Source organism: Embiotoca jacksoni, unplaced genomic scaffold, assembly GCF_022577435.1.
Source record: "Embiotoca jacksoni isolate LCO1_2020_lvr unplaced genomic scaffold, fEmbJac1.0.p SCAF_6, whole genome shotgun sequence".
Lineage (NCBI taxonomy): Eukaryota > Metazoa > Chordata > Actinopteri > Embiotocidae > Embiotoca > Embiotoca jacksoni.
Genome location: NW_027185414.1, coordinates 8171383 through 8197274, shown reverse-complemented (window position 1 = coordinate 8197274; position 25892 = coordinate 8171383). Strand labels below are relative to the sequence as shown.

General features: G+C 40.4%; 1 protein-coding gene across 2 annotated transcripts in view; it reads left to right on the top strand.

Moving 5' to 3' along the window:
- The window catches only part of LOC138213314 (protein unc-13 homolog C), a 106643-nt gene that overhangs the window by 36790 nt on the left and 43961 nt on the right, over positions 1-25892 (top strand). For both annotated transcript variants that reach the window (XM_069174338.1, XM_069174337.1), the window contains exons 11-18: positions 1896-2011; positions 2240-2403; positions 7317-7473; positions 7910-7978; positions 15836-15925; positions 16940-17068; positions 22986-23119; positions 25386-25471. In XM_069174338.1, coding sequence (XP_069030439.1) covers positions 1896-2011; positions 2240-2403; positions 7317-7473; positions 7910-7978; positions 15836-15925; positions 16940-17068; positions 22986-23119; positions 25386-25471 — 945 coding nt within the window. The remainder of the gene's footprint in view (positions 1-1895; positions 2012-2239; positions 2404-7316; positions 7474-7909; positions 7979-15835; positions 15926-16939; positions 17069-22985; positions 23120-25385; positions 25472-25892) is intronic.

Sequence of the window (25892 nt, the reverse complement as noted above, 5' to 3'; positions counted from 1 at the left end):
AATATTCTTACATTATCTGACAATCATGGTAGCAGTTATTGTCAATATGATTACTTTATATGATATATTGAGGTGTGTTACATTTTTTTGGTACAGTACAACGTAGATACAATACTTGAGTTTTCAGATTGATAACATAACATTTAACAAAAGTAATCAAACTCACTAATTTTATATGTTTTGAGGAAACGAGTGCTCATATGAGAGCAAGAAAAAAATAAAAGGTTGGATTTAAAAGATGTATTTAAATCAGTGTTTTTCATTATTGATTCATTTGCAGAGTATTATCTTGATTTGCTGTTCAGTCTATGAAACTGGCTTAAAGCAGGTGGAAAAAAAATTGTATTGCAACTTTTCAGGCAACATTCTTGTCTTGAATTTCTTTGTTTTGTTTGACTAAACATTTGGTTTTAATTTACGAGGAAATTTATTTTCATCTGTGACGAAAATTGTCAAACCATCCCATTTGAGAGGCTAAAACTCACAAATGTTGTGATGAAAAAAATGACAGAAATTGAAAAAAATATATTGTTTTACTTCCCAGCGAATCATTATTATGGCACATTTAATAAAGTTGATATGCTATGAACGTACTACAGGCTTGTTGAACCTCATCATGTCTTCCTCTACCCTTTCCTGTTACGCTGTAATCACTTAAACAGTATGTGAGCATAAATTCATGGTGAGATACAGCGTGGTCCTGTTTAGGTCATCATTACTGTACCAAGCACTGTATTTCACCGTTTCCACTCTCATACATCACTGGGTGTTCACCGTGCTGCAGGAGGTTGAATGGCAGCACAATGGGAGCTCCCACTTCTGTTGAAGTATTATGACTGGCGGGTGCTGTCTTTGTTTGCCTCTCTAGCAAAAGGAAGCAATTTGTGCTAATAGTGACTCCTGCCCACTGCTGCTGCTCCGTGCCTTTTAAAATGTCCACAATAAACGTTTAAACAGACCTTTGCCGGTGTGGGTGTCCACCCCTCTAGCGGCTCTCCTCTCCAAGCCTCTTCAGCACCCCTTCAATCTGGGCTTTTGCGTTTGCCGTGCTTGTCTCTTGTCGCTTTGTCACATTATTATTTTTCACTTGTCTGTCTCTTGACCAACTGACTGGAGAGGAAAATTTCACACGTTTGGCAGAGAAGAGATGAATTGTATATGAGATCACAGAAGGGGGCCATTTAAAGTGTGTAACAAACTCCCACAGCCGTGCAGTCATTAGCTCTCAGACCTGTCACTGTGGGTTCCTGCATTGATGTGTGCTTAGCTGTATGTGTATGTGTATATGTAAACGTGTGATGATATTTGCATGCAGAGAATTGTCATAAGCTGCATACATAGACTGGATGTCATTCGTGTTTTACAGCACATGATGTCATGTCATTAATGTCTCTTGTCATTCACATCTTATGTTTCAGATGATGTCATTGATGTCGTCTGTTTTTAATTTTTTAGTGCTTTATATGTTTCGTTTTTATGGTGCAGTCAAGGACGGATGTCCACAGGATGGGCAGTAATGTCGTCTATAGAATTTGACATTCTTTTGTTGACTTTTTGTGTACCGGAACCTTTCTCCTTTTTCTTACCGAATTTATTGAAACCTGCGTAAAATTATGTTTTTTTTCTTGTTTCATCATCTGCTATTGTCAGAAAAATTTGTCAAAATAATTCATTCAATTCATCAACACAATTTAGAAAGCAGTGCAGACATAAAAGACTGAATCATCAGTCCACACCAGTCATGCTCATTGTTTTGGAACAGTGATTGAAGAGTTTAAAAAATGAATGACAATGTTAATTTACTACTATTTTGTGGCTCTACAAAGATATTGGATATAGTTTTTAGTTTCAGATCATTTTAAGTTTTGACTAATCATCTTGGTTATGTGTTACAGACAAAAGGACTGACAAGTCGGCGGTATCTGGTGCCATCAGACTGAAGATCAGCGTGGAGATGAAAGGGGAGGAGAATGTGGTTCCTCCTCACGGCCAATACACCTGTTTACATGAGGTAACCAGCGTCATGTGACTCAGCATTAGGATGAAATTAGTTCTCACTCAAGTCCAGTCATCGTCTTTGGGGCGGTAAGCGTTATGTTTGCAATAGAAGGTGACAGCTATAATAGGGGTAGTCATTGGACGACATACACTGCACAAAGAAACGTGTCTTTTAAGGTTGTCTTGACACTGTGCTCTGTCACCCTAACCCGCTCCGTCTTATCTCTCGTGCCACTCACAGAACCTGTTCCACTACCTGACCGAGGAGAAGAGCAACGGGGTAGTGAAGATCCCGCAGGTGAAAGGGGATGAGGCGTGGAAGGTCTACTTTGATGACGTGTCCCAGGAGATAGTGGATGAGTTCGCCATGAGATACGGAGTGGAGTCCATCTATCAGGCTATGACGTTAGTACCACCCTGATCTATGGCCTTTTACCTCACCGATCTGTCATTGTCTCATTCAGCAGAGTGGTGGACTGAACCAGATGAGACAAGGAGAGCAAAGGAGAAAACTAGTAGTAAATATGTCTTGTCAGCTGAATCAGAACTTGGAGGACTATTGAGCTCCTACGTTTGATTGATTAATTGTTGCTCTTCTGCAAAAAACATCTAACCTGCCTTGGTCACAATGATCATGGACACACATAAACAGGCTCGTTTCCCCCCTCTCCCTGCCTCTGATCCTCTGTGAACCTCTCCATCCATAAGCGTCCATTTCTTCGCTTCCATTACAGCCACGTACGCACGCACACAGGCACGCGCAAACACACCGCTTGAAACATTAAAATCATTAAATATTGATCAAGGTCATGCAATGCAATTTTACACTGTGCAGTGTTGAGGTAATGGTTGCCACTGTGTCATGTGTGTGTCTGTCTTCCAGTTCACGAGTGGCAGCTGCAGCTTTGTTTTTCTGTCTCAGACAGCAGACACTGAGGGCCATATTTACTAAATCCTGTTAGCCTCACTTCAGAATATTTCTCGTATATCTGATTTTTCTTAATTAGGCCCACCAAAATGAATCCCCTTACCCTAACAGACTCTGCATTTATCATGTCCTCTTATAAAAAACTCTCTCTGTAAACTGTGCTGACTGAAAAGTCTGTATTTACAAATCAAACCATCGGTTCACAGTAGACAAAGAGGATACCAGTTTTCTTCTAGCGATATTTTCTGTTGTGAATAGTATGTTAGTTTGTTACCTTTTGTAGGGTGATGAGCTGAAGTTTAGGACACGCTAAATCAGATTTTTGACAGTAGTGTTCCCGTTTTTTGGAATCATTCATACTTATTACTTACTTAAAATTATATACAAATGTAACTTCCTTTTTATTTTTGTGGGGTACAATACAAATCACGCTTTATAATTTGACTCAAATAGGTACACAGTTAAAATATGATGTATTTCATATATTTTGAAGGCAGCTAAACTGAGAAAATGAATCAACTTTTACAATTAGAAATCTGAATACAGATTTCTTTGTGGCATAAACAGAGACAGATAGTAGACCCCTCAGCTCTTGTTCATTAAGTGCTAATGACTTGTATTGCCCTTCATAAATTGAGTTAGTAACAATTAGTTATTGAGAGTCTCTGCAGCATCATCACAGCATGATTTCAGTCTGAGCTACTGTTTGAAAATCACAAATCATTACCAAACTAGACCTTTTAAGATCTTCTTTCCCTACACAATGCACTTTTTGGGCAGTCCCAGTGGCTGACTGTGTAATTAGCTGCTGCCTAAGTAAATCAGGCTCTAATTACTCACAGATTGTGTTGGCCTATTGAATGGAAGGCCCAGCTCACATTTGTGCTTCCATGTTTGAAAACCTGGCCGTGTGCGCTCCTGAGATGATACAGTCTTAATATGAATTTCTCAACATTTGTTAAAAATATAGGAACATGCAATACTCATGAATTGCATATTTTTAATGTTGCATAGCAAAAAGAGACAACAAGCGTTCCTTTGGGAGGTCTTTTGATGACTTGTGAGTTTTACTCTGTTGCTGATTTTTAAATTCTCTTCTTTAGGCCACAAACATGTTTGATTCCCTCACCCCCTACACTCCCACTTATCGGGATTTACATTAACTCATACATACCACAGCAGCTCTTTTATCCACCCTCATGCTGGTCCTGTAGGAGCCAACATGTAATTAGGTTTGAACTGTTTCTATGATTCCTTCAACATGTCAAACATCCTGCATTAATAGTCATTTCATATCCACATGAGAAAGGAGTGCAGCTGCATCAACACCAGCACGAATACAGCACAAGTGTTGTTGACATGTTTCATTGTTTAGTGCGACTAACTGCTGTGGAGTTGCTAAGTGACAGGTTGTTGTTTCAGTGACAGTGTGTTGCAATGTATGAGGGATTGCCAGGTTATTTAAGTGCAGACAAGTGAAGCAATGAGTTGCCTTATTACCAGCATTATCAGGTGGAGTTAATGCTTCAGGCTTAAATCGTGCTTAAGCTCGGTGTTTTTCATATCAGAGCTTATTATGCTTCATCAAAAATGTATGAAAGGCCCTAGCTTTCAGTTTTCTTCGTCATAGAGCCTTGACTCCCAGTCACTCCTGACATGATGGCTGCATAAATCACAGCAGCTGTGAAGACTCACTCCTGTGCCCCCCCCCCCCCGCATCCCCCCTCCCACACACACACACACACACACAACAACTCCAGACTTACCCTTCCCTCATGTTAGTTTTTCTTCATCTCACTCTATCACCACTCCCATCCCCACCATTTCTCCGTCCCCATTTCTCATCATCTTTTTCTCATTTCTCCCAGCTATCTGAAACCATAAAATGATATGCCAGCGTGTGTGTGTAGTCCGTCTCATCCACTGGTAAAAAAAACCCAAAACAAAGCAGGGTGACACAAGGGGAAGCAATGTCTTCCCCCTTGAAAATTGGCTCAGGAGATCCAGCTCTAAAAGCGCCATGAGAATTCAGCAGATGCCATCATCGCTCTCCTTGCATCACTCTCGTTGCTCGCCTAACCCCAAGTGCTCCTGGGTAATTTGGAGGCTGAAAGCAGAGTAATTAGATAGGCCTGCCGATGAGAACATGTTTGTGTTTGTGTATGTGTGTGTGTGTCTCCACATGGGCTCCTCTCAGAAGGGAGAGCAAACTCAACTTACAGTAAATCTGTGCCTTTATGAAGCAATGGCTTTCTGAGTAAGATGTTCCTAATGTCTCTCTCCAATCACATCCCCACGCTTTGCTGTATGCTCACATACAACCCAAATATGAAATAATATAAATATAGAAATAAATTGAATACCAATTTGCTGTATATTACCCAACTACAAATTTTGATCTATGAGAGACGTGGGATTAAATAATATAATGTAATGTCTTTTTGTCTTATGCTGTAACAGTCATGTTGAATGTAAGATAAAACCGTGTCTACATAGAAGACGTAGCATGAGCAGCACGTTAGGAGAGCTCAGTAGCAGCTCTGATTTTCTGAGTTTCATACGACAGCAGAATGCGGTGAAATCTGTTTCTCCATAGATAAGAAGAACGAGCATTTAAACAAATGCTATATTTATAGAGCTCAGCCTACATTTTCTTGCTTGAAGCTCTCAGACACCTTTACTGTGAAAAGTGTCCAATGCACCCAGTTGTTTGCTTGCTACTGGTCATGCCAAAGGCTGATAAGGGAGCCCATGTGCATGTTGTTGTCTGAGGCATTAAAGTCAACATACAGATTATTGCACCTATGAATGTTATATTCAGTATGCTATCTAGAGTAAAACAATTGAGTTTGTGCTGTATGAATGTGTAAGGACATGGCAGCCTGTCTTGATTGGCATTGAGGCATTCCACATGGCTTGTGAAGCCGCCGGATGAAGTGTTAAAAGGAGCATATGCTCTTCACTCAGGCAGAGATCCCTTCTCAAACCAGGCCTCTCCAGCTCCAGCACTTAATTACTGCTTGGCAGTGCTATTGCAGATGTGTTTAGAGAGAGGGAGAGATCATGGCAAATCCAAGTGGGTGATGCATGTGCCCCTCGTACTTTGTGTAGTTGAGCCCGACTGAGATATTGAACAATATTGGCTTATCAATGAGTGCAAATACGAAAACTCTTTTTTGCAGAACATAATGCAGAAAAAGATGCTCGGAGTAAATTATAGATTGTTGTATTTGTGTTTTTCTTTTGATAGTTATTTATAATTATTAAATTCCCAGTGAAGTTTAGTGTTTTGATGCACTGATGTCAGTGTAGACAATAAACTGCAAAATGTCCTGCATCCATTACATATCTTTGTCACAGGTGTCAAAAGTAATTGATAACCACATTTCAGGGATCATTGCAAAGAATGAGAAAGAAAATTGGATATATCGACATCAGAAATTTGAATCCTTATTATCAGTGTCAACATTGGCCCTGACAATCTAGTATGAGTTGAGCTCTAGCGTGTAGTCTAAACATCACAGTTAAAAAGATGCTAGCGATAGGAGAAAAGGAAACAAGATTTACTTAAACAGACATCAAGTTTGCAACAGTAAAAATCCCTGCTTCAGTCGCTCCCCTGGGAAACATGACTTGTGTAAATTTAGCGCAACACAGCGCTGAGATCTGACATACAGTATGTGAATTCACCTCAGTGGAAAACAGTTAGGTGTAAATACTGTGCTGGAGTTTGTCTCTGTGGTATCTGTCACAGAATGAAACATTTCAGTGGTAGTCAGTCAAATGTACATGTTTCACTTCTGTTCCTCTGGATATAATTATATCTCAGCCCCCACGGGACCCCTTCATTTATTATCAAACTTACTTTGCAGCCTTATGTTGTTAATATATGGGCTTTACAGCTTTGATATACGACTTAAATTGTAACGGGTAGTAATTTTATATCATGAACAGGGCGGTGGACTACTTATGCACTAACTCTTCCCACAGACGTAATTGTATGGAACATTGAAATATGTTCTCTATTCAGTAGTCAGACAGTGGAAATAATAAAACTACTGTAATACAGTAAGTCTGCTCACTTCTTGTATTATTGTGGCTACTGGAGTGCGCAGTGATTGATAGAAGCAGAACAGGAGATCTTTTCTCAACTCTGTAACTATGTATGTTTTTTTCAGCACTTGTTTAACTTGTGGAGTTTGAGCATTTCTTCGGGGCATGTGGAGTCCTTCATCCACCTTTCTGGGATTGTCTAGTTGATGTGGGTTTTGAAATTGTCTGTACTTTTTAACGTGATCGGAGCTGGTTCCTTGGTGGAGGACTGATGTCTAAGTCTCTTATTCTCCGAGACACTTATTGTAGGATAATAGCTGTTTGTTCTCCTCTGCAGGCATTTCTCCTGTCTGTCCGCCAAGTACATGTGTCCTGGTGTTCCAGCAGTGATGAGCAGCCTACTCGCTAATATCAATGCGTACTTTGCCCACACCACTACCACCACCACAACCACTGCCTCCGCTTCAGACCGATTCGCTGCCTCCAACTTTGGGGTAAGTGCACCTATTATTGTCTTGTTGCCTGACAACCACAGTCATTACAGCAGTGATGCACAGGAGATAGTAGCAGAGCTAAATAACAGAGTTTGGGATCTATACAGTCACCAGTTAGACTTAAGTAACATCTATTGCTTTTTTTACAACCTCATATTGAATTTGTCTAAAGCAGGCTGTGCCCTCAAAATCAACAACACAGCTTCCAGTGCTTTCCATTTAACGTTTTAATAAGCTAATGTTGTAAGGCATCAAATAATATTTATAAGCCAACTCTGGCAATGCTGCTGAACCACTAAATTTTCGTCCAGGAAGTAAAAATGAATCACTGCAGGCAAAGCAATGCAACAGGCCACGTGGTGTCATAAATTCTCAGGCACAATGCTTTCGATGTGGTGACACTCTGAACTGAAATACTCAATTCTGCTCCTGACAGAGGGAGAAATTTGTCAAATTACTGGACCAGCTGCATAACTCGCTGAGGATCGACCTCTCTAAATATCGGGTATGTATGACATCTTTACATATGGTGTGTGTGTGTGTGTGTGTGTGTGTGTGTGTGTGTGTGTGTGTGTGTGTGTGTGTGTGTGTGTGTGTGTGTGTGTCATGTTCATGTCTGTCTCTGTGACACGACAACACGAGGATCATCTGTCAGTTTACATACAAACATTTTCACTGGATATTAAAATGTGTCTGTTTCACGCTGCAGGGACAGCTTTCTGTTTCTGTGAAAATGCTGATTAACATTTAGGGCATGATGTACTGAGATCTCAAATAAAGGGTATTAAATTGCGTGTTCCTTCCTCAAAGTTTGCACATTTCTTTTGCACCTTTTTATTGCAGGTGATTTACTAAGAGTAATTGCATCATTGAATTCAGGTGTTTGGCATCTATTTTTGACCGGATTGCTGCCTGATTATTTTTTGATACAGGCCTCGAGATGAGGTTAAATCTGTTTACACTGTCTATTATCTGGTGTGGAGCAGCAATAACGTTACACTTTGTTGTTAATGGCGTGTGTGTGTGTGTGTGTGTGTGTGTGTGTGTGTGTGTGTGTGTGTGTGTGTGTGTGTGTGTGTGTGTGTGTGTGTGTGTGTGTGTGTGTGTCTCGCCCTTCACACATGGTCATTGACTGGATCCTCTTCTTTTGTGAATACAGCTTTTATATCTGTAACATACAGGATGTGCATTATTGCCAAGTCTAAAGATGTTTTACTATAAATATTGGGATTAAGGTAAATGTCATTGTAGATTTGGTGATGTGTCATACCGAGGATGACATTTGATAATGTCACGTGCCACACTCATTCATCGTATACAGCTCAGACTACTTTGTGGTCTTAAGCTGCGACATTAAAGGAAATGAGAAGCCAAAGGTGTAATGTGAAAAATAATAAATTAAAGATATATAGACAACATAACAAACGCAGAAATAACTGAATCAAATTCCATTAAAAATGACCTAAATTATAAATATCCAAAGTCTTCTTGCAGTTTACAGCCGAGTGTAGCCATTGCTGTAGCAGGGCACATAAAGATCAATAATCAGCTCTCAATGTCACGGGGCCTTTCGGCATCTCAAGAAATAGTGGTCCTCATTGTCCAATAAAGTGACTCTGTAGTGAGCGTTCAGCACTCTCTGTCTGGAAATGGTGGTTCATGGACGGCTTGTAAAGTTCTGTAAAGTAGGCTGTGTACTCCACTTCTTTAATTCGACCATATCTGCAGGTTGATTTGAATGGATGCTTCTGATATAAAAAACAAGCAAATCATTTCCAAATTGTGAACTTTATTAATTGGCCAGTTATGTTTTCCTTCTGCGACATACTTTTTTTTTTATTTTAATGGTTTAGCTGCAATATCCAAAGTCTGAAACTTCATCATTAACATTCAGCCACTTAACAATACATTCGTCAGCACTACAGTGAGGTGATGTGCACACTGGAGAGGGGAAAGCAGAACATTTAAAGGCAATATAATAATATGGTGCATTTATTGTTGCCTGTCCAATTAAAACAGCACTTTAAGAATTGTTTGTGAATGTTAACAGTTTATATCAGTACTGTGTTGGAGAGGTATTGATTCAAATCAATGGTTCATTGGTCATTTTGAGGCCCTAGTTAGTGACAGTGTTGAATTGGTCTCCCCTCCCCCTCACATAGATGCCTGGAGCTGTTGTTTTCTCTGTAAGAACAGATATTGTACCATTTCACCGCTCTGTGGAGTTGGTCACACTTTCAGGCCCCTTTGTTGTGTGATATCGGTTCACACTTCATGGTCATTTGGAGAATGTTACTGAGTGATGAGCATCAGGTCGCAGCTCTGCGTGAACTTGATTGTCGTGCTTTATATCACATTTTCTGGTTGACTTCTTACAGCCGTACCGTGAACCTGTTTGATGTAAACCGCTGAAACCATTATACATTATTACAATATAGTATTAGGTTATATGTTAGCTGTGTCCACACATCTTCATCTGGCACGACATTTTTGCTTTTGTTTTCACAGATTTTTGTTGTTGGCTCTCTAATAGATATAATGTACCTCATTTATTTAGTGTACTAAAATAAAAATATTTCTATTTTTTTAATGAAATGACATGCTTATAGTAAACTAAAATGGAATGAACAATAGAAGCTATATGAAATAGATCAATTACCTTAGAATTTAAGTGAATAAAATAACCTTCACTTGTGTACACCTCATCAGTTTACCCCTCAATGAAGAACTTCTGAATTCAAAAGAAAAATCTAAATCATACCCAAACTTAAAGTATATAATGATAATAAATTCCAATCATGCAGGTTTCAGATTTGACAACCCAAAAATGATAAAATAAGGAAACCTGAGCCTCAGGATTTTCCAGATCAGCTACATTCAGGCCGCTGAAGGTGCTGCCATATCCTACTCAGGCAAATTGAAATCCTGACATACAGTACATAATCTCCTAGAACAATCCCAGGAGAGCTAATCCTGTTAGCCACCACACACTCACACACCTACAGTATTCTTCTGACCCTGTATACACACATGTGCATTCATGTCCGTGTGCTCAGATCCAGGTACGTACTGCAGACTTGTTTCTGCTTTTTTTCCCACCTCATGTTCACACTCCCACATGTGCACACACAGGTATTCACACCTGAGCACACACGTATCCACTCTTCTCTCCGAGCCGGAGGCATGACAAAGTGAACTGTAGCTGAAAGATGACCCTCTCACCTTTAATGTCACACAGAAGGCAACGTGTCATTGAGTGTGTGATTGCCTCGGTTCCCTTGTTCTTTGCCACAGAGCTCCGTGTGCAGCCACGTGATTACAGAGACACACCCTGAACGCAGCGGATACTACTGTGCGGCTATGATGGAAAAAAGAAAGGAGAAAACAAGTAGATAGGAAGATAGCGAGAGACCGGATTTCAGGGAGACGGAGAATGAAGTTGAAAATGGTGCGGGAGGGATAACGACGATTTGGAAAGAGAGGTGTATTAAACAAGCTGAGAGAGGGAGAGAGATGGATTTGGAAAGAGTGAAGGGAAGAAACAGATGAGGATTGAGAGGCCTGGGTGGGCAGCAGAGAGGGAGAGAGAGGGTTAAGTGAAGGCGAGATGGCCTCTTTTATTTTCAGATGGCCTGTGGCTGTCTGACAACGACACGTTCACTGAGAGAAGTCACAGCATATCACGTGGGCCTCACCTGCCAACACTGCCCTGCTGCTCTCTTGTCAAACCTGCCACAGACCAGTGGTTCACGCACACACATCCACATCAGCGCACACTTCAGACTCTCTCTTCATTTTCTCACTTTCTGAAGCCATCCCGCCGAGCCGACCTACCACTATTGGACAGTAATAAGATTCAGATCTGGCTGCTCCGCCCGTTCACCGTATGGATTTCCCTATAATGACATTCTGAGGGAGATTGAGTTTGCTTTTGTAAAACAGAGGGCTTGAATCAGCAAGGAGGAAGCCCCGGTGCAGCTGCCACTCTACATTTTGCTACATATGCATTTCTTCCCTTCCAACTTTATTCCAATAGCGCTGACACATGGTGACACCTTCTGCAGTCTGTCCCAGCTGGGATTTGCAAGTTTCTGTGGGTCGAACATAACATCTCAGTATTCAGAACATGCTGCGCGGGATTTGGGCTGTTGGCTTAGTTTGGGCAGATTGATATAAAGTGATGTTTGTTCAGTAAGCACCTCTGGGAGTTGTGTGCTATTCTCTTAAGATGGAGCACTGTGCAGTATTTCAGCTGGTCCTGAGAGAAACGGTTACTTAATGCAAACAACTAGTTTGTTGCTATGTGGTACTTCTGTTGCCTCCAGCAATGTGAAGAATGTGGAGTGTAATTGTTCCGTACTGCACCTGTAGCTCTCTATAGAGCGTGTCTACGTGTGTCGTAGTCAGTAACACTCACCTGTTGATGGAGCTGATGAAGCATCACATAAACAAACAACTATACTTGTGGGATAATATCAACAAGGCACTGACAAGATACAAACTTTTCCCGCCAGCTTCTGTCATTCTCACATAGTTTTCTACCTTCTGGAGGAAGACAATGTTTGGATTAAACAAAAGCTACATAACCATTGTTGCGAGTATTTTGGGTCATTTTGTTCTTTGCAGAGGAAAAACCTGCATAATCCAGTCCCAGCCCTTTGAAATTTATGACAGACTTGAAAATCCAAGCAGAAGAGACAAATTGGTATCACCTTTCACAGCATGCAGAAGATAAGAAACCTCAGTGCCAACTGTGACGGGGAGAGAAAAACAAAATTAGAAAGTTACTGAAAGGGAACAGAACACACAAATGTGTGAAGTTCTGCTGCTGAAGTAACAAGGAGGAAACACTGATATTCAATGTTAACCAGGCGTGGTTTAAAGAGTTCTTTGCCTATCCATCTATTCATTTTCTAACGCTAATGGGGCGGTGTGTCATGATTGCAGCCGCCAAAGCAAGTTAATCTAGACGTTCCTCTCCCCATCAACATTCAAGCTCCTCCTGGGGCCAAAGGCTTTCCCAGGCCAGATGAGATATATAATCTCACCAGCATGCTCTGGTTATACCCCGGGATCTCCTATCAGCTAGATATGCCAGGAAAACCTCCCAGGCCCGGACTGTCCAGAATATTTAATTTCTGCGTAATATGATATGCATTAACTTCTGCCTTTTTAAAACAGCAAAACTTTTTAAACTGTCAGAGCAGATGTTAAAATATGTCCCTATATTCACAAAACATAAAATCTATATGTATCGATAATGTAATGTTGTACACTCAATAATTGCTCTGTTTATACCTGAAAAACAGTAGACATACAAATTCACTGACGCACAACATACCTCGGCTCAGGATGGTCAGGCTGCAGCCTGACCGGTGCAGTGGTTCCTGTGGCAGTTTGTGGTCCTGTGCTCGTCAGTGCGTGACTACTTCTGATCTCTTTTTCCACATGATTACCTGCACTCGCTTCACTTGTTGCCTGGTGTTTGACCAGCAAATTTGCAGTCACTTTAATCAGCATAGATCAAAGTGAATATTTTTAACACAATGCCACAGCACATAAAGAGACATCCTACCCACAATGTTAAATATTAAAGAAGAGCTAATCCATACACTGAAGCTATGAAGCTGTACACAGTGTTTAGTATACATAAAACATCAAATTTTAAATCATAAAAGGGTGTTGAAGTTGTAAATGGTTTGATTGCACTGTTTTCTTTTTTTTCAGAAATATGCTGATCTTTTTTACTTTGATGCTAAGCAGTCACCACTGTGGAGCTTTGCACTTAGTGTAGGCACTGGCCCAACAGAACATCTAATGTAGACGAGAACCAAGACAAAGAACTAAAAGCTCATCAGCATCACTCACTCCTCATCTCATCTCATAATGGACTTTCTGTCAACTTTGTAAGGCAGCGCTGATGTTGTCTCTACTTTTGGCTCAGAGATAGATGCTTGCATTTTTTTGGCACGCTTGTCTGCTTGCAGGCAATAAATCTTTTATTTTATGTTCTTTCTTTTCCCCTTTGTTTTCTTTTTCTTTTTCTAGGGAAGAAGTCTATTTTCTAGCATTGTGTTTTCAGGCACAGTAACTGTTGAGCTAGAAAAAGTTATTTTCACTCCTTTTACCGCCTCTAGAAACACCAAACAATGAGAGCTTGGCCCTGGATAAATCATTATTATATGTTTAACAGCAACAGTGAGAGGCTGAATTACAGGTTCTTGTGTTTGTAATGACCACTTTACTAGTTCACAAGTAAATGCGGTTTTAAGCTGTTAAAACCCCAACCTTTGGTTTTCTGCGTAAGCAGCAATTATTATTTCGATGAATCTCATTCAGTTTCTCCTTGCTTAACACAGATGCAGTCAAAAATTTATGCATTTTCGTGAACACTTGCCATCTACAATCAAAACAGGTTGTCAAATGTCAAATTAGATTTGTGGCTGAGATCATTAACATTTTGTACGTAGATATTTAGTTGTTATTCCTCATTTACAGCAGCCAAAGTGAGTGTCAATAAGCACTTAACTTTTCTCGACTTCAATCACCATAATTACACAGCTAGATCACTTCCTGATGTAAGGGAACGCACCACAGGAATTAACGTATTTAAAATGATAAACTCTGAGGGATTTTCCATTTAAATGTATGAAATATGATATAAGATGTTACTTGGTTCAATTTGAATGAATTTTTTTTAATTTCATGATGGATCAGACCTCCATTATCACTGAAAGGCAGACTGGCAATGGTGAAAATTGCCATTTGAGAGGAGTTTCAGCTTTCTTGGATGATTTTCTTCCTGTAGATAAAGGTGTTAATGGCTCTTCTGGAAAAGCAAGAAAGCACAGATTAGTTTGACTCGAGGAGCAGGAGCCTGAGTGGATTATCTTTATTTTTCAAAATTACTATTTGGCAGTGCAGTTTCAATTAGTTTCAGTCTATAAAATCTGCAGCACAGACAACAAACAAATCAAAGACATATTGAGCTGTTGTTGCAGCACTATGATTCCAGTACATACACTGTAGAGACAGCGGCATTCAAGGCTGCAGCGATGCCGCGGTATAGAATCCATGTTTCAAAGAGACTAATGGTTTCACTTGTGTTTTAAGGCTACATACATGGGAGGTTAGTGTAAGAGAAATGCCACTGTCAGCAGGGAGAGAAAGGTTGGTGATTGATGGCTCTTATGGGCTCCATGCTGTAATAGTGAGACTGGCGGCTGAAAAAAACCCAACAACATTTCTTTCCCTGTGATTGAAGGATTTATATTCTGAGACATTTGTTGAAGGTTGGTTGAGACTGGATGCTCAAGCTTCTTGTATAACATTTTAAAATCTAAACTAGATGCAATCTTTCAGCCTGAGACAAATGACGAAATACTCCAACAACTGCATTGTTCATGTATAAGTTGATGATGCAAACGGCCAAACCAAAAAAAAAAAAAAAAAAAAAAAAAAAAAAAAAAAGAGAAAGAATAAGAAAAGCAGCCTCCTACCAAGTTTCTTTTCTTTTTTCCACATCAGCAGCCAAATATAGTCTAACTGGTCCACATGTGCAGGATGTGAGTCAAGCTTGTTTGCCTGGAGGCTGTTTAGTTTAGTGGGGACTACACTTTCACCTTTAAACTTGACTTTTCCCATTAATCATAGGTCCAGAGGAATATACTGTAAGCTCTCAGTAGACTGCCAAGTGTCTGTGAAGCATTAACAGGCCATCCACATCTTTTCTGCTGGTTACTTTTGAGACCAGCTTTCAGGTTGTGTTCAAAAATCTTTCTTAAAAAGTCTGTTTTGTGTATTTTGCTCCTTCTTTGGAAACTGGTAATCTTAAATCTTTTAACAACCCAATAAAACTCTGCTGCTCACGTCCCGAAGATGTCAGGTGAGTTTTGCTGCTGCTGATTGGCCTTGATCTCAGATAGATGCTGTCAAGCCTGAAGGCAGCTGTTAAGATTTGGCTCCATTTGCCGAATCTCCAGTGTGCATTTATTGACAGAGCAGAGGAGGGATGGGAAACAAGCAAAATTTTATTAGGGAACTGAGAGAGTAGGAGAAGTAGGGTAATGTATGGGGCAGCATTGCCTTTCCTCAGAGTTGTCAGGGCTTTATATGCTCCCGGTCACGCTGCTCTGCACTGCCTGATGACTTGATGGCCCTGAAATAGAGGTTTTCATCAGCAGAGACCTCCCTTGTCCACTAAAAGATTAGACAGACAGTATTTTCGTTATGATTGCCGGGCTGTAATCAATTTTTATGTTCTGGCCATAATCGTTTTGTGACATCGTAGGTGGAGGTGTGTGATGTTAGAACCAGACGTCATCTGTCCTCATGTGATTTCCTTCTCTCTGTTTTATTCCAGGATAACTTCCCTGCAGGAAACCCAGAGCGTCTCCAAGATCTGAAGTCCACTGTTGATCTGCTGACCAGCATCACCTTCTTCAGGATGAAGGTAACTTGTGTGAATGAGTGTGTGAGAGAGTGTGTAGGTTGTATTGGCAGTGAACAATTCAAAATGGCAACAGGGGAGCATGCAAGATTGTAGTAAATGATGATGGAGCACAACAGCGTGTAATCTTTGTATACCTCGAATATACATCTGAGTTATAACCTTTTATCACAAAAGTGCTGTGCCATTGCCCGAGTGACTCAGACACCTTCAGCACTGGTCATGGCCATTAAATCTCCCAACATTCCATTATAAATATAAACCCAGATTGATTTTAGGCACGTCTCATTTAGGTGAAATCAATTCAATCTCATAATTCCTTAAACACCACTGACCATTTAAAACCAAATAATGTATTGGTGCACAATGTCATGCCTGCAGGCTAAAACAGTAGTGTTGGCTTTGTGTAATGTGGTGACCTGCATCCTACAATAAACCAAAAGGCTTCCAGTGCTCATACGCACACACACACACACACACACACACACACACACACGCACGCACAGTATACCGACTTGTTGGTGGGAGCGTCGTTATGGCGCTGGAGCACTGAGGCATAGCTAAGATGGCAGCTGTGAGCAAAGGAATGAAAACTGTCACTTTAGGTTATCAAAGCTTTCACTCTGTGCCATGCCCATGCTGAGCCTTACTGGGTATACAAAATGCGCTACTGCTCACACTATAGTATTACTATACGATGTAGTGCACACGCGCCTCAATGCCACTCTGGCTGCATGTCAATTACAATATGCATAATACATGTAAGTAGGTAGCCTTTTTTTCCACTAGGAAGTGATATCTTGCTATAAATGTTTCAAATGTGTAATATGATAGCACTACTTTTTCACTGATGGATGCTACATCGTAGTGCAGACATTTCATTGATTTGGGTTACGAGCAGTCCATACAATATTTGATTTCTACGTTATATTAACTGTTCAGGGGCCCAGGAGAAGATCTGAACCCTAAGAGCTCACCTGACGGATTTTAATCACCTGTGTATTTATGTGTGCGCAGGTACAAGAGCTCCAGAGTCCACCAAGAGCCAGCATGGTGGTGAAGGACTGTGTGAAAGCGTGTCTGGACTCTACGTACAAATACATTTTTGATAACTGTCACGAACTGTACAACCAGCTCCTGGACCAGGTAACCATATTATATCCTGTAGATTATTACCACCTAAAATCAGACCTCTTCTGGTGAACAGAAATACTCCACAACAACAAACTCATGTGCCGTGTACAATGTGAACAGCTGCCAAAATCTTTGAATCTCTATTCTTCACATTTATTCAGGCATTTGTGGTGATGCACATTTAACAAGGTGTCACTTAAACACTTGCTGTGATGATTCAGTTGGATTTACTTGTTAAAATCCTGAACTGAGTCAAATTACACCAAAAAACAATTCAGCTTCAATACAGATTGAGAGGAACAGTGGCTGTACTGTTGTTGTGCGTGCATTCATCTATGTCCAAAAATATGAAGCTGGTAAAGTGCCAGGTTGTTCAATCAAAAAAAGGCCTGTTGCATGGTTCTTGTGCCAGGCATCTGCAAACCTGTGCAAGTAAAAAATTACAGCATGAGGATAGACCTGCTGCATGCCTCACAATCTGAAAGGTCTGCTGCCACGTCGATTTCACACAACTACTTTGTGAAGACTGGCTTGTTGGTCACTCAAACACTTGACCTCGTCACTCCTTATTTCTCCTCCTTCCAAAGCACAGGGAGGCAAGAAGGAATGCACATGTACAGTGGATACATGCAGATTGAGTCCTTAATGCTGCCCAGAGTTTTTACATTTCAAATCTGGTCTCTTTTTTTAAGAATGATATCTTCTGGTAGTGGTTGATCACTCAACCTGTTGTACGTTTTAGCTGAAGCAACAGGCATTTGTGAACCCTACAAAAAAAAACAAAAAAAAAAAAAAAAAAAAACGTTTTTAAGCTGAATACTGCAAACAGCAATATTAAAATGCATTTGTTCACCCATGTTTTGGTGTAGGATTTGTGTGCCATCTGTTCAACTTCAGTATTCCTTTGTTTCTTGCATTATGTTTGTGGTTGTTATCGCTTCCCTGCCATGAAACCTATAACCCAGCCCACTGCTGGCCCATTGAGAAAAAAGGCAGAAAAAGACCATTTCCACCAAGAAGCTGTGTTTTTATGTACAGTACACAGGGTAATGGCAAGCAGTCTAATATAATATATGCCTATGGGCTTTTTTTTAAATTATTATTATTGGAATGGTTTTTAGTATAATATTTTCTGCATTTTTGAATCATGATTTGATGAGTACACGCACTTTGAGCAACAGCTGCTGGTTTTAATGGGAGAAACTCACAGGATACTGCACCGATTTATGCAGTCATCATCCATCTTCACCGAGCAACTTTACATCTGGTAATTAACCTGGCAGACAGGCAACAATAACTAGATAACTGACACTTAATGGAGTCGTCATGATCTTACGATCAGTGCAAAACGTAAGCTGTTTAATGTAGCTTTGCCTAGATAAATGTAGAAGCAATATCCAAATAATATCAGGAAAATAACTTAATTTTGAATCCAATTATTACTTAGAGACACTTCTAATTTATTAATATTTAGAGACTTAGGTTAAAAACACTTACATTTTCTACCAAGTGCTGACACCTGTCTCATCATGCCTTTATCATGTATCACCTTCAGCCTGTCATAAACCTGACATCACACTCACCGTTTCAGCTTTAGTGTGCTTTGTACTGATATATTCAAATGCAGGGAAATCAATAATCTATGTCATGACTGCCATTTACCAGACAATAAAATGTACACGCTGTCTATCGCAAACTTTGCCTGAAACACTGCACCCTCGTAAGAAAGAGAGCCTGCAGTGAAGAGCTGTATGAAAGCAGCCAAACATGAGGCAGCGCTCAGTTGTTTTCAGGCTTTTTTTGTCCACAAGGATAATGTAAGGGCTCCAAAAATACGTTTCAGCATTAATGATATACTGTCTTTGCATGAAGTTATGATGTCATACTGCCTACTCATAAGTGATGTTAATAGAATATCAACAATATGCCATGAGCAAGTGCAGGAAGGTTTTTAGATTGAGAACCAAAAATTATTTTACACATTCAAGAAAAGACAGCATCACTTATGATTTGCTTCTCCAAACACATAACGATCTCTGTGTGCTAGTTTACTTGCGCTTTGGGGTCACCTGAGTAAATAATCAGTCAACAGGCAGCTCCACCTGATTATTTTCCAGTTTGCTTCCCAAGGAGAATGGCCTCCACGCCGCAGAGGATAATGTCTTTTTAGGTCGTAATAGGGTGCAATCTGCTCAAAAGTTGAATAATAAGCTTCCTTTGTTTAAACAGCCTGGGGGGTTGTAAGCAATTACCAAACCGGTGAGATAGACACTCACGCTAATTACATCTTCGTCCACCACAGTTTCACAGTAGACAGCCTCTCCATCAATGTTTCCTCCACGGCAGAGGAACAGAGACATCAGCTTCACCCCAAAGTAAACCTCATTGTGGCTATAAATTATTATGTTCACACGCAGTAGGTAGCCTCTGACACGACAGATAGAGCGCATCGCGGACCCCAATTCTCCAGTTGCTAACAGTGACTGAGTGTGGCGACACGAGAGCTGACACAGTGGCCAGGCAAGCAGTGAAATATCCCAGCCACGACGAGGCGTCTTGCATAACGTAACAACAAAGCTCTCTGCTTCTGCCTGGGTGTAAAATGAGTCGGGGGAGGGAGGGGAAAGGGAAATCTGGCTTAAGTGTTTCGAAAGTCCTGGCTGTAATGGTAGGATTTTTGAAAGCAAAACTTAAAAGAAATTGGAAAGAGGGCAAAGGAATCATGGAAAAGGACAAAATACCAAAGAATCAAAATTTTCCTCTGGTTCATCGGCCAGGAACGAAAGGTAGAGAAGTACCCATGGTATACAGACCAGAAATACCTGTTAACATGCATCTATAAAAAAGTACATACGCACACCTTCTTATGCATGATGCAAATATTTATGCATAAGTAGAGGAGAAGAGAAGACATTGGTTTCTGAAGAGGTGGCTTGTTGATGGTTTACAGGCATTCACAGGCAGGAATCCACTGTGCCTATTTGTGAGAAGAAGCTCGAAGACAGAACACTTATTGAGCAAGCAATCCAAATTGATTTGATATGTATGTTTCTAACCAGCATTTTCACATATTTGTCAACCATAACCAAGTGGTGGAATTAACTGCTCTTTTGAAATTTGTTTTTAGATTATGTGTATTTTTCCATACACACAATACGTACGCATACAAACTATTTTCACGGGCCCTTAAAATGCATCGCAGCAGCTTCAGCTTCTGCCAACGGCTCCTTCTATTGGGAATCTGATCACATTCTCCGAGAACATCCTTCAATCAGAGAATCTGTAATTTGTGTCACATTGAGAGAATTGATGAGGAGCAGATTGTATGCTAATGCTGATTTCTCCCACATAGGGACTGAAAGTGCTAAACAATAAACATAAACCACTCGCGACCCCCTAGAGGAGTTGTACACTGCCATCAATATTTATGCCAGTGCCCTCAGCACCCTGTGCACCAGAAGTAGTGATCCTGCACCGAACTGTTAGATCAGTGCCATTTTCACCTCCTACTCCACCTGAGAGTGAAGCCCATGGGTGTATTGTTGACTGTAAAAAGACTTCAGGCTACTCAATCACCCTAGTCAAAGCATTTGTACCTAGCTGAAGTGAATACTAATAAGCAAAGGGGTTCTACATTACATTTTAGTGGGATTCATCCATTTTAGTAGGGTTGACATGCCCTTTAGTGCCCTTCATATGCATATAGTTATGCATGCACACACAAATGCACGCATAGACGGGCTTTGCATAGCTGACCTACCTCCTGCTGAGACATTTGTTTTATTATTCATGTATCCAATTTAACAGAAACTTACCTTCCGGCATGTAGTAGCATGTCTCCCCCTCATGGTCCCAACCTCTCATACCAGATATTAATTTTCTTTTTACTGGTAATCACTTGTTAACCTTTCAATATTGTAGCTGTATTGATTGTTGGCACAAGTAAATCTGTCATTAGTACTGCCTGTTTTTATTTATGATCACAGCGTGGTTGCACTTCTCAGTCATTTTTCATCAGTTCTTGTAGCCCATGCTGTCGTTTTTTTGAGAACATGTGAACGCAGGTTACCATTTGTCCTGCTTAAGCTGCAAGTCACGACACACTCAAGATTCTGTTTAATATGAAGTTCAGACACTCCTTCTGTTGCCTCCACCATTATCATGTTCATGTGTGCTCCATAGAAAATGGCCAGGGTGCTGAGCCAATGTGAAAATTACAGTAGGAATTCATGAGCCTTAGATCAATATGATCCATGCGATGAAACCTGGGATGAGTAGTAATCTCTTTTCATGTCTGTGGCGCACTGGATGATAGACTTAACCTTTTCAGCACCAAACCCGAATGATTAAAGCAGCACACCCTGGATTGAGATGATCGACTGTCGCTGTCAGCTGTAAACTCTATCGGTGTTTCTTGTTCCGGTGAGATTAAATTCCTCCGAATGCAATGTCAGCCCGATATGTAACAGCGTAACATGCCGTTCATCACCGCATATTTAAAACAAGAATCAACCTCATCAGACGCGAGTTGATTATTGCAGTATTTGATTGGAGTGTGTCGGGATTGTATTGAGAATAAATGGACTCGTAGCGTTTCCTTTCTCACAGCTCTCCGTACAACATCTCCTCTGCACCAAAGTCAATATACCGAAGGTTGTTAAATAATTCAGCGTAACTTATTCAATAACTGATCTGAATATGTTTCATTGTTAACAGAATTTCCTTTTCATTAGAAATACATTTTGCTTCAGTCAGAATGATGAACACAAATGAGAGAATGTGTTTTCATTGCATCCTCTCAGAAGTGTATGTTCCCCCAGTCCGTAGTCATGGATAATATTTGTCATTGTCAGGGTGCATAAGTGTGTAGGTGTGTTCTCATGTCATCGTGCTTGCGCATGATGCCGGGCTGTCAGTAAGCGTGAGGTTGTGGCAGTATGTGAACTCAGCTGTTTTTTTTGTTTTTTACTGTGTGGGCGGCCTTTCTTGTTTTTTGTGGAGTGATCGAGTGGGACAGTTACTTGCTGACTGGAGATCAGTGCGGTCGCACTCAGTGTGAGATGAGCAGATGGTAGAGTCAGTGAGACGCTTTGGATTAAACACCTTTCACCCCAGTAGAGCAACAGAGATTTCTGCGGCAGACTCCGACATGCACACACATCTACATACGTTACACACATATTATTAACAATGTTTTTTAAACTACGTTTTTATTCTTTTTATTTCAGCCCTGGTTGATGTGAGAACACACCCGGTTACTGATTGTAGCAGTAATGTCACATTCTGCTAAAAAAAATACTCTTTGTGCAGCTACGCAGTCAGAAATTCGAGTCAAGAACAACAAGTGTGCCTGTTCCCAGTGCAGCCGAACAAACTCATGCTGATATAGTAAAGAGTTCAGTTTGTAATCTGCCTTTTTCCACCATGATATGAGCCTCTGCGATCTAATTTCATGCTGCACACGGCGCAAGTATTTTTTCTCAGAACAGCAGGACACAGTAAAAGGATTTGGTTTCCTTGCTGAGGTCTCTGCCATTTTTCGTCAAACATCTTTTATGCAATTACTCACTTCAATATTTAAGACTAATCCACTGTCAGAAAAAATGCCTTAACTTACCATGTCTGGTTTTGGCTTCAATACAAATACAATGTACCTACTTCACAATAAAAGCCACCTTTTATGGTTTGCTAAAAGCAATAGGAAATGTTTGGTTTGGAGCAGAAATATAAAAGCAGAACAATAAACAGTGAGGCTGATATCAGTGAGATGAAATTAATCAGACAGTGTAGTTTATTTACATTTTTGTCTGTAAATCCTACTGCGTGTGAGGGTCATTTGAAATCCGCACGAGAATAGTGGACTCAGACACTACCAATTACAAGTGATATACTGCATATGTGGTAACCGTTCATATTTCCTTTTTTATAGAGCCGGAAGCAGGACCTTCCCAGAGAGGAGCAGGGACCATCGATAAAGAACCTGGACTTCTGGCCAAAGCTCATCACTCTCATGGTGTCTGTAATCGACGAGGACCGCACGGCTTACACTCCAGTCGTTAACCAGTATGTACTTCTTTATTTTTACTAAATGTGCATTATTTTTTATACAGAAATCTGATCAGATGCATATTCAAACTGCACATAATGGGTTGGTATTTCAGCTTTTGTAGAGAGAGGTTGAATATTCTGCTTACCCATACATTTTTGAACATTTTGTTAACGTTATAATGTATCCTTTGAACTATAATTTGCCAGCGTGTCCTTTATTTAAAGTGCTAATATCATCTCTACCGAACCCTCCTTGCACAAATGAACATCAATATTGTTTAGGTTTACAATTAGTTCTGTAGGTTTGGGTAAGTGTTTTAAAAAATTACCTTTTTGAGGGCCTTGATATGACTAATACTGATTACATATTTGTTCAATATTTACAGTTTTTCATAAAATATTTATTTATTCAGCTTAATTCTGTCTTCATTTTTAATTACACAACATGAAACAGACACCTTCTAAAAGTGTATCTGATTTTATTATTGATTATTTTTAGTTATTTTTTTAAAATTAGTTAGAGAAGTCAGTAAGAAAGCATGAGAGAAAACAAAAACAAAAATCTCTTTGCCAAATAGCTCTTATAAAATTGCAAAATATATTTCCTGATTGTGGAGACATGAATGAGCGCAGTGTTGCGCAAGAAATCTGTGAAGAGGCCAGCAGTGAAAAATGGTTTGTATGGCGAGCCATCGTATGGATGGATGAAAGAAGCACGCACTGTTGCTGAATTATATAACAGATTAGAGATTTGTTTGCAAAAACGGGGCTGGCTGTGGTGATGGTGTTGTGGGAGGTGGAAGGTGTTCACCCTTCAGATGATTTGTTAATACAATAAACAAATTATATGACCTAAGGCAAATGAAGTGTCGCTTGCCTTAAAAGAAATAAGATGAAGTATGTTGTTCTCTTTCAGCCTCGCTCGTACATATCCTCTCAAATGCCTCCCCCTTTTTCTTTTCTCCTTCTTCTTGCTGATTTAAAACGCTTATTAAGACTCTGTTTATGCCCTGAGCCGTCTCTCCTACACTGTCTAATGATAGATTTGCAATATTCATGCCCAAATGCCTCCACATTCCCCCAGTCAAATTCCAGAATGACAGCAACTCGGCTTGTTCACGATAAACCCAGGAGTGGACTTGTTACCTTTAAATGCACTGCAGCCGAAGGGAAAAACGAATGTTAGTCTGTTGCTCTGTGCCGAGAATATTTACAAGGAAATCTAACGTCTCAAAAGTTTCAGGCCACTGTACTGATCTACAGAATTTATTTTATGATTGGAAATACAAAAAAGGATGCTCCAGTTGTTTTTTAGAAGTGTAAAGCATAAGAAGCTTTAGAGATTATTTCCAGAAATACTCTTCATGCGGATAACATTTATTTCACCACACATAAGTAAATCGTAAACCATCTATAGATTTACAGAGTGGCTGCTGATATTATGTTCATTCTAACCATGAAGGGTTTTCATTGTCTGTCTCGCCTACAGTGCGCCATGCAATGGGTGCAATCCCGAAGAATAACTGAGGTGGAGAGAAAGATTCAGGGAGTGATAGAGATAAAAGAGGGAGCAATTGTTTCTGGGATTCGTTTTTCCACGTTTGCCACTAGAAGTACAAATCAACCTTCTAGTCTCAGTATTTGTTGCTCTGCTCCAGAAAAGGATGTGCCAACGTGGCGGGAGTGGAGACAAAAAGAGTTTTTGTGTATTTGTGCGAGCAGGCTTGCGCATTGGTTTCGTGCAGGAGTGCCCCGACTGAGCAGATGATTACTGTTTCGATAGAAATCTCCCGACAAATGTGTTTGTTGCTGCAAACGAGGCGGTCTCCTGCAAAAGTAAAACATTTTCAGATAAATTGACCTTTCTCAGGCCAAGGCCCCATCATCTATAAACATCCCCCTATCACTGTTTGAAGATTCGGATAATTAAACCATTGACACCTCACATTCAAGCTTTGACTGAAAATCTATAGCAATTCAAAATAGCAGATTACTTACCAAATAGGTTGCCACCCTGAGTCTCTGTCCTTTGCTTTGTCATCTCCTCCTGTACGTTCCCTCATCTTAAAGCCACGTGCACACATCTCACTTCCGCCCCAATTGAAGTCGGTTTGGAAATGGCGGTGGATTATTAGATTATGAGATTCACCAACCATGTCCTCTTGTACATCTGTTAAGTCATTTGCTAGAGATTCAGACTGGGCCAAGCCATCAGGCCAACCACTCGAGCATGTCATTATGCGGAAATGAGTCTGATTGGAATCTGTTTCAATTCCACCAGGTTTCCGCAGGAGCTGAATGCGGGCAAGATCAGCGCCGAGATCACGTGGAGCCTCTTTGCCCTGGATATGAAGTATGCGATGGAAGGTCAGTAAGGCTGCTGATCACACGCTTATCACTTGCTGGAGGGCATGTGTATGTGTGTAAGGGAGTGAGAGAGAGATTAAGATGGATGATATGAATTGATTGAGTGTTGGTGAAGAATAATAGGTATGCTGAGTAGTTTCTTCTGACTGTGTGTTTATGTGTTATCTATTTGTTAATTAACAGTTGGTTCTAATTTGTTGCTCACTCAATTCTCTGTAATTACACAGGGACAAGTTCAAAGTGGCGCTGGTGTTCCTATGTGTATGTGGGTGCTGTTTATTGCCTGGTGTCACGCTGTTGTTTATCGGCCGTGTCTGGCTGTGGTCAGCTCTACTGCCCATCTAGATTATGCTCTCCTGCTTTCAGTCTATTGATCACTATAGAGAAACTGGAACTTTTTTCAATCAAGATAAGCAACTGA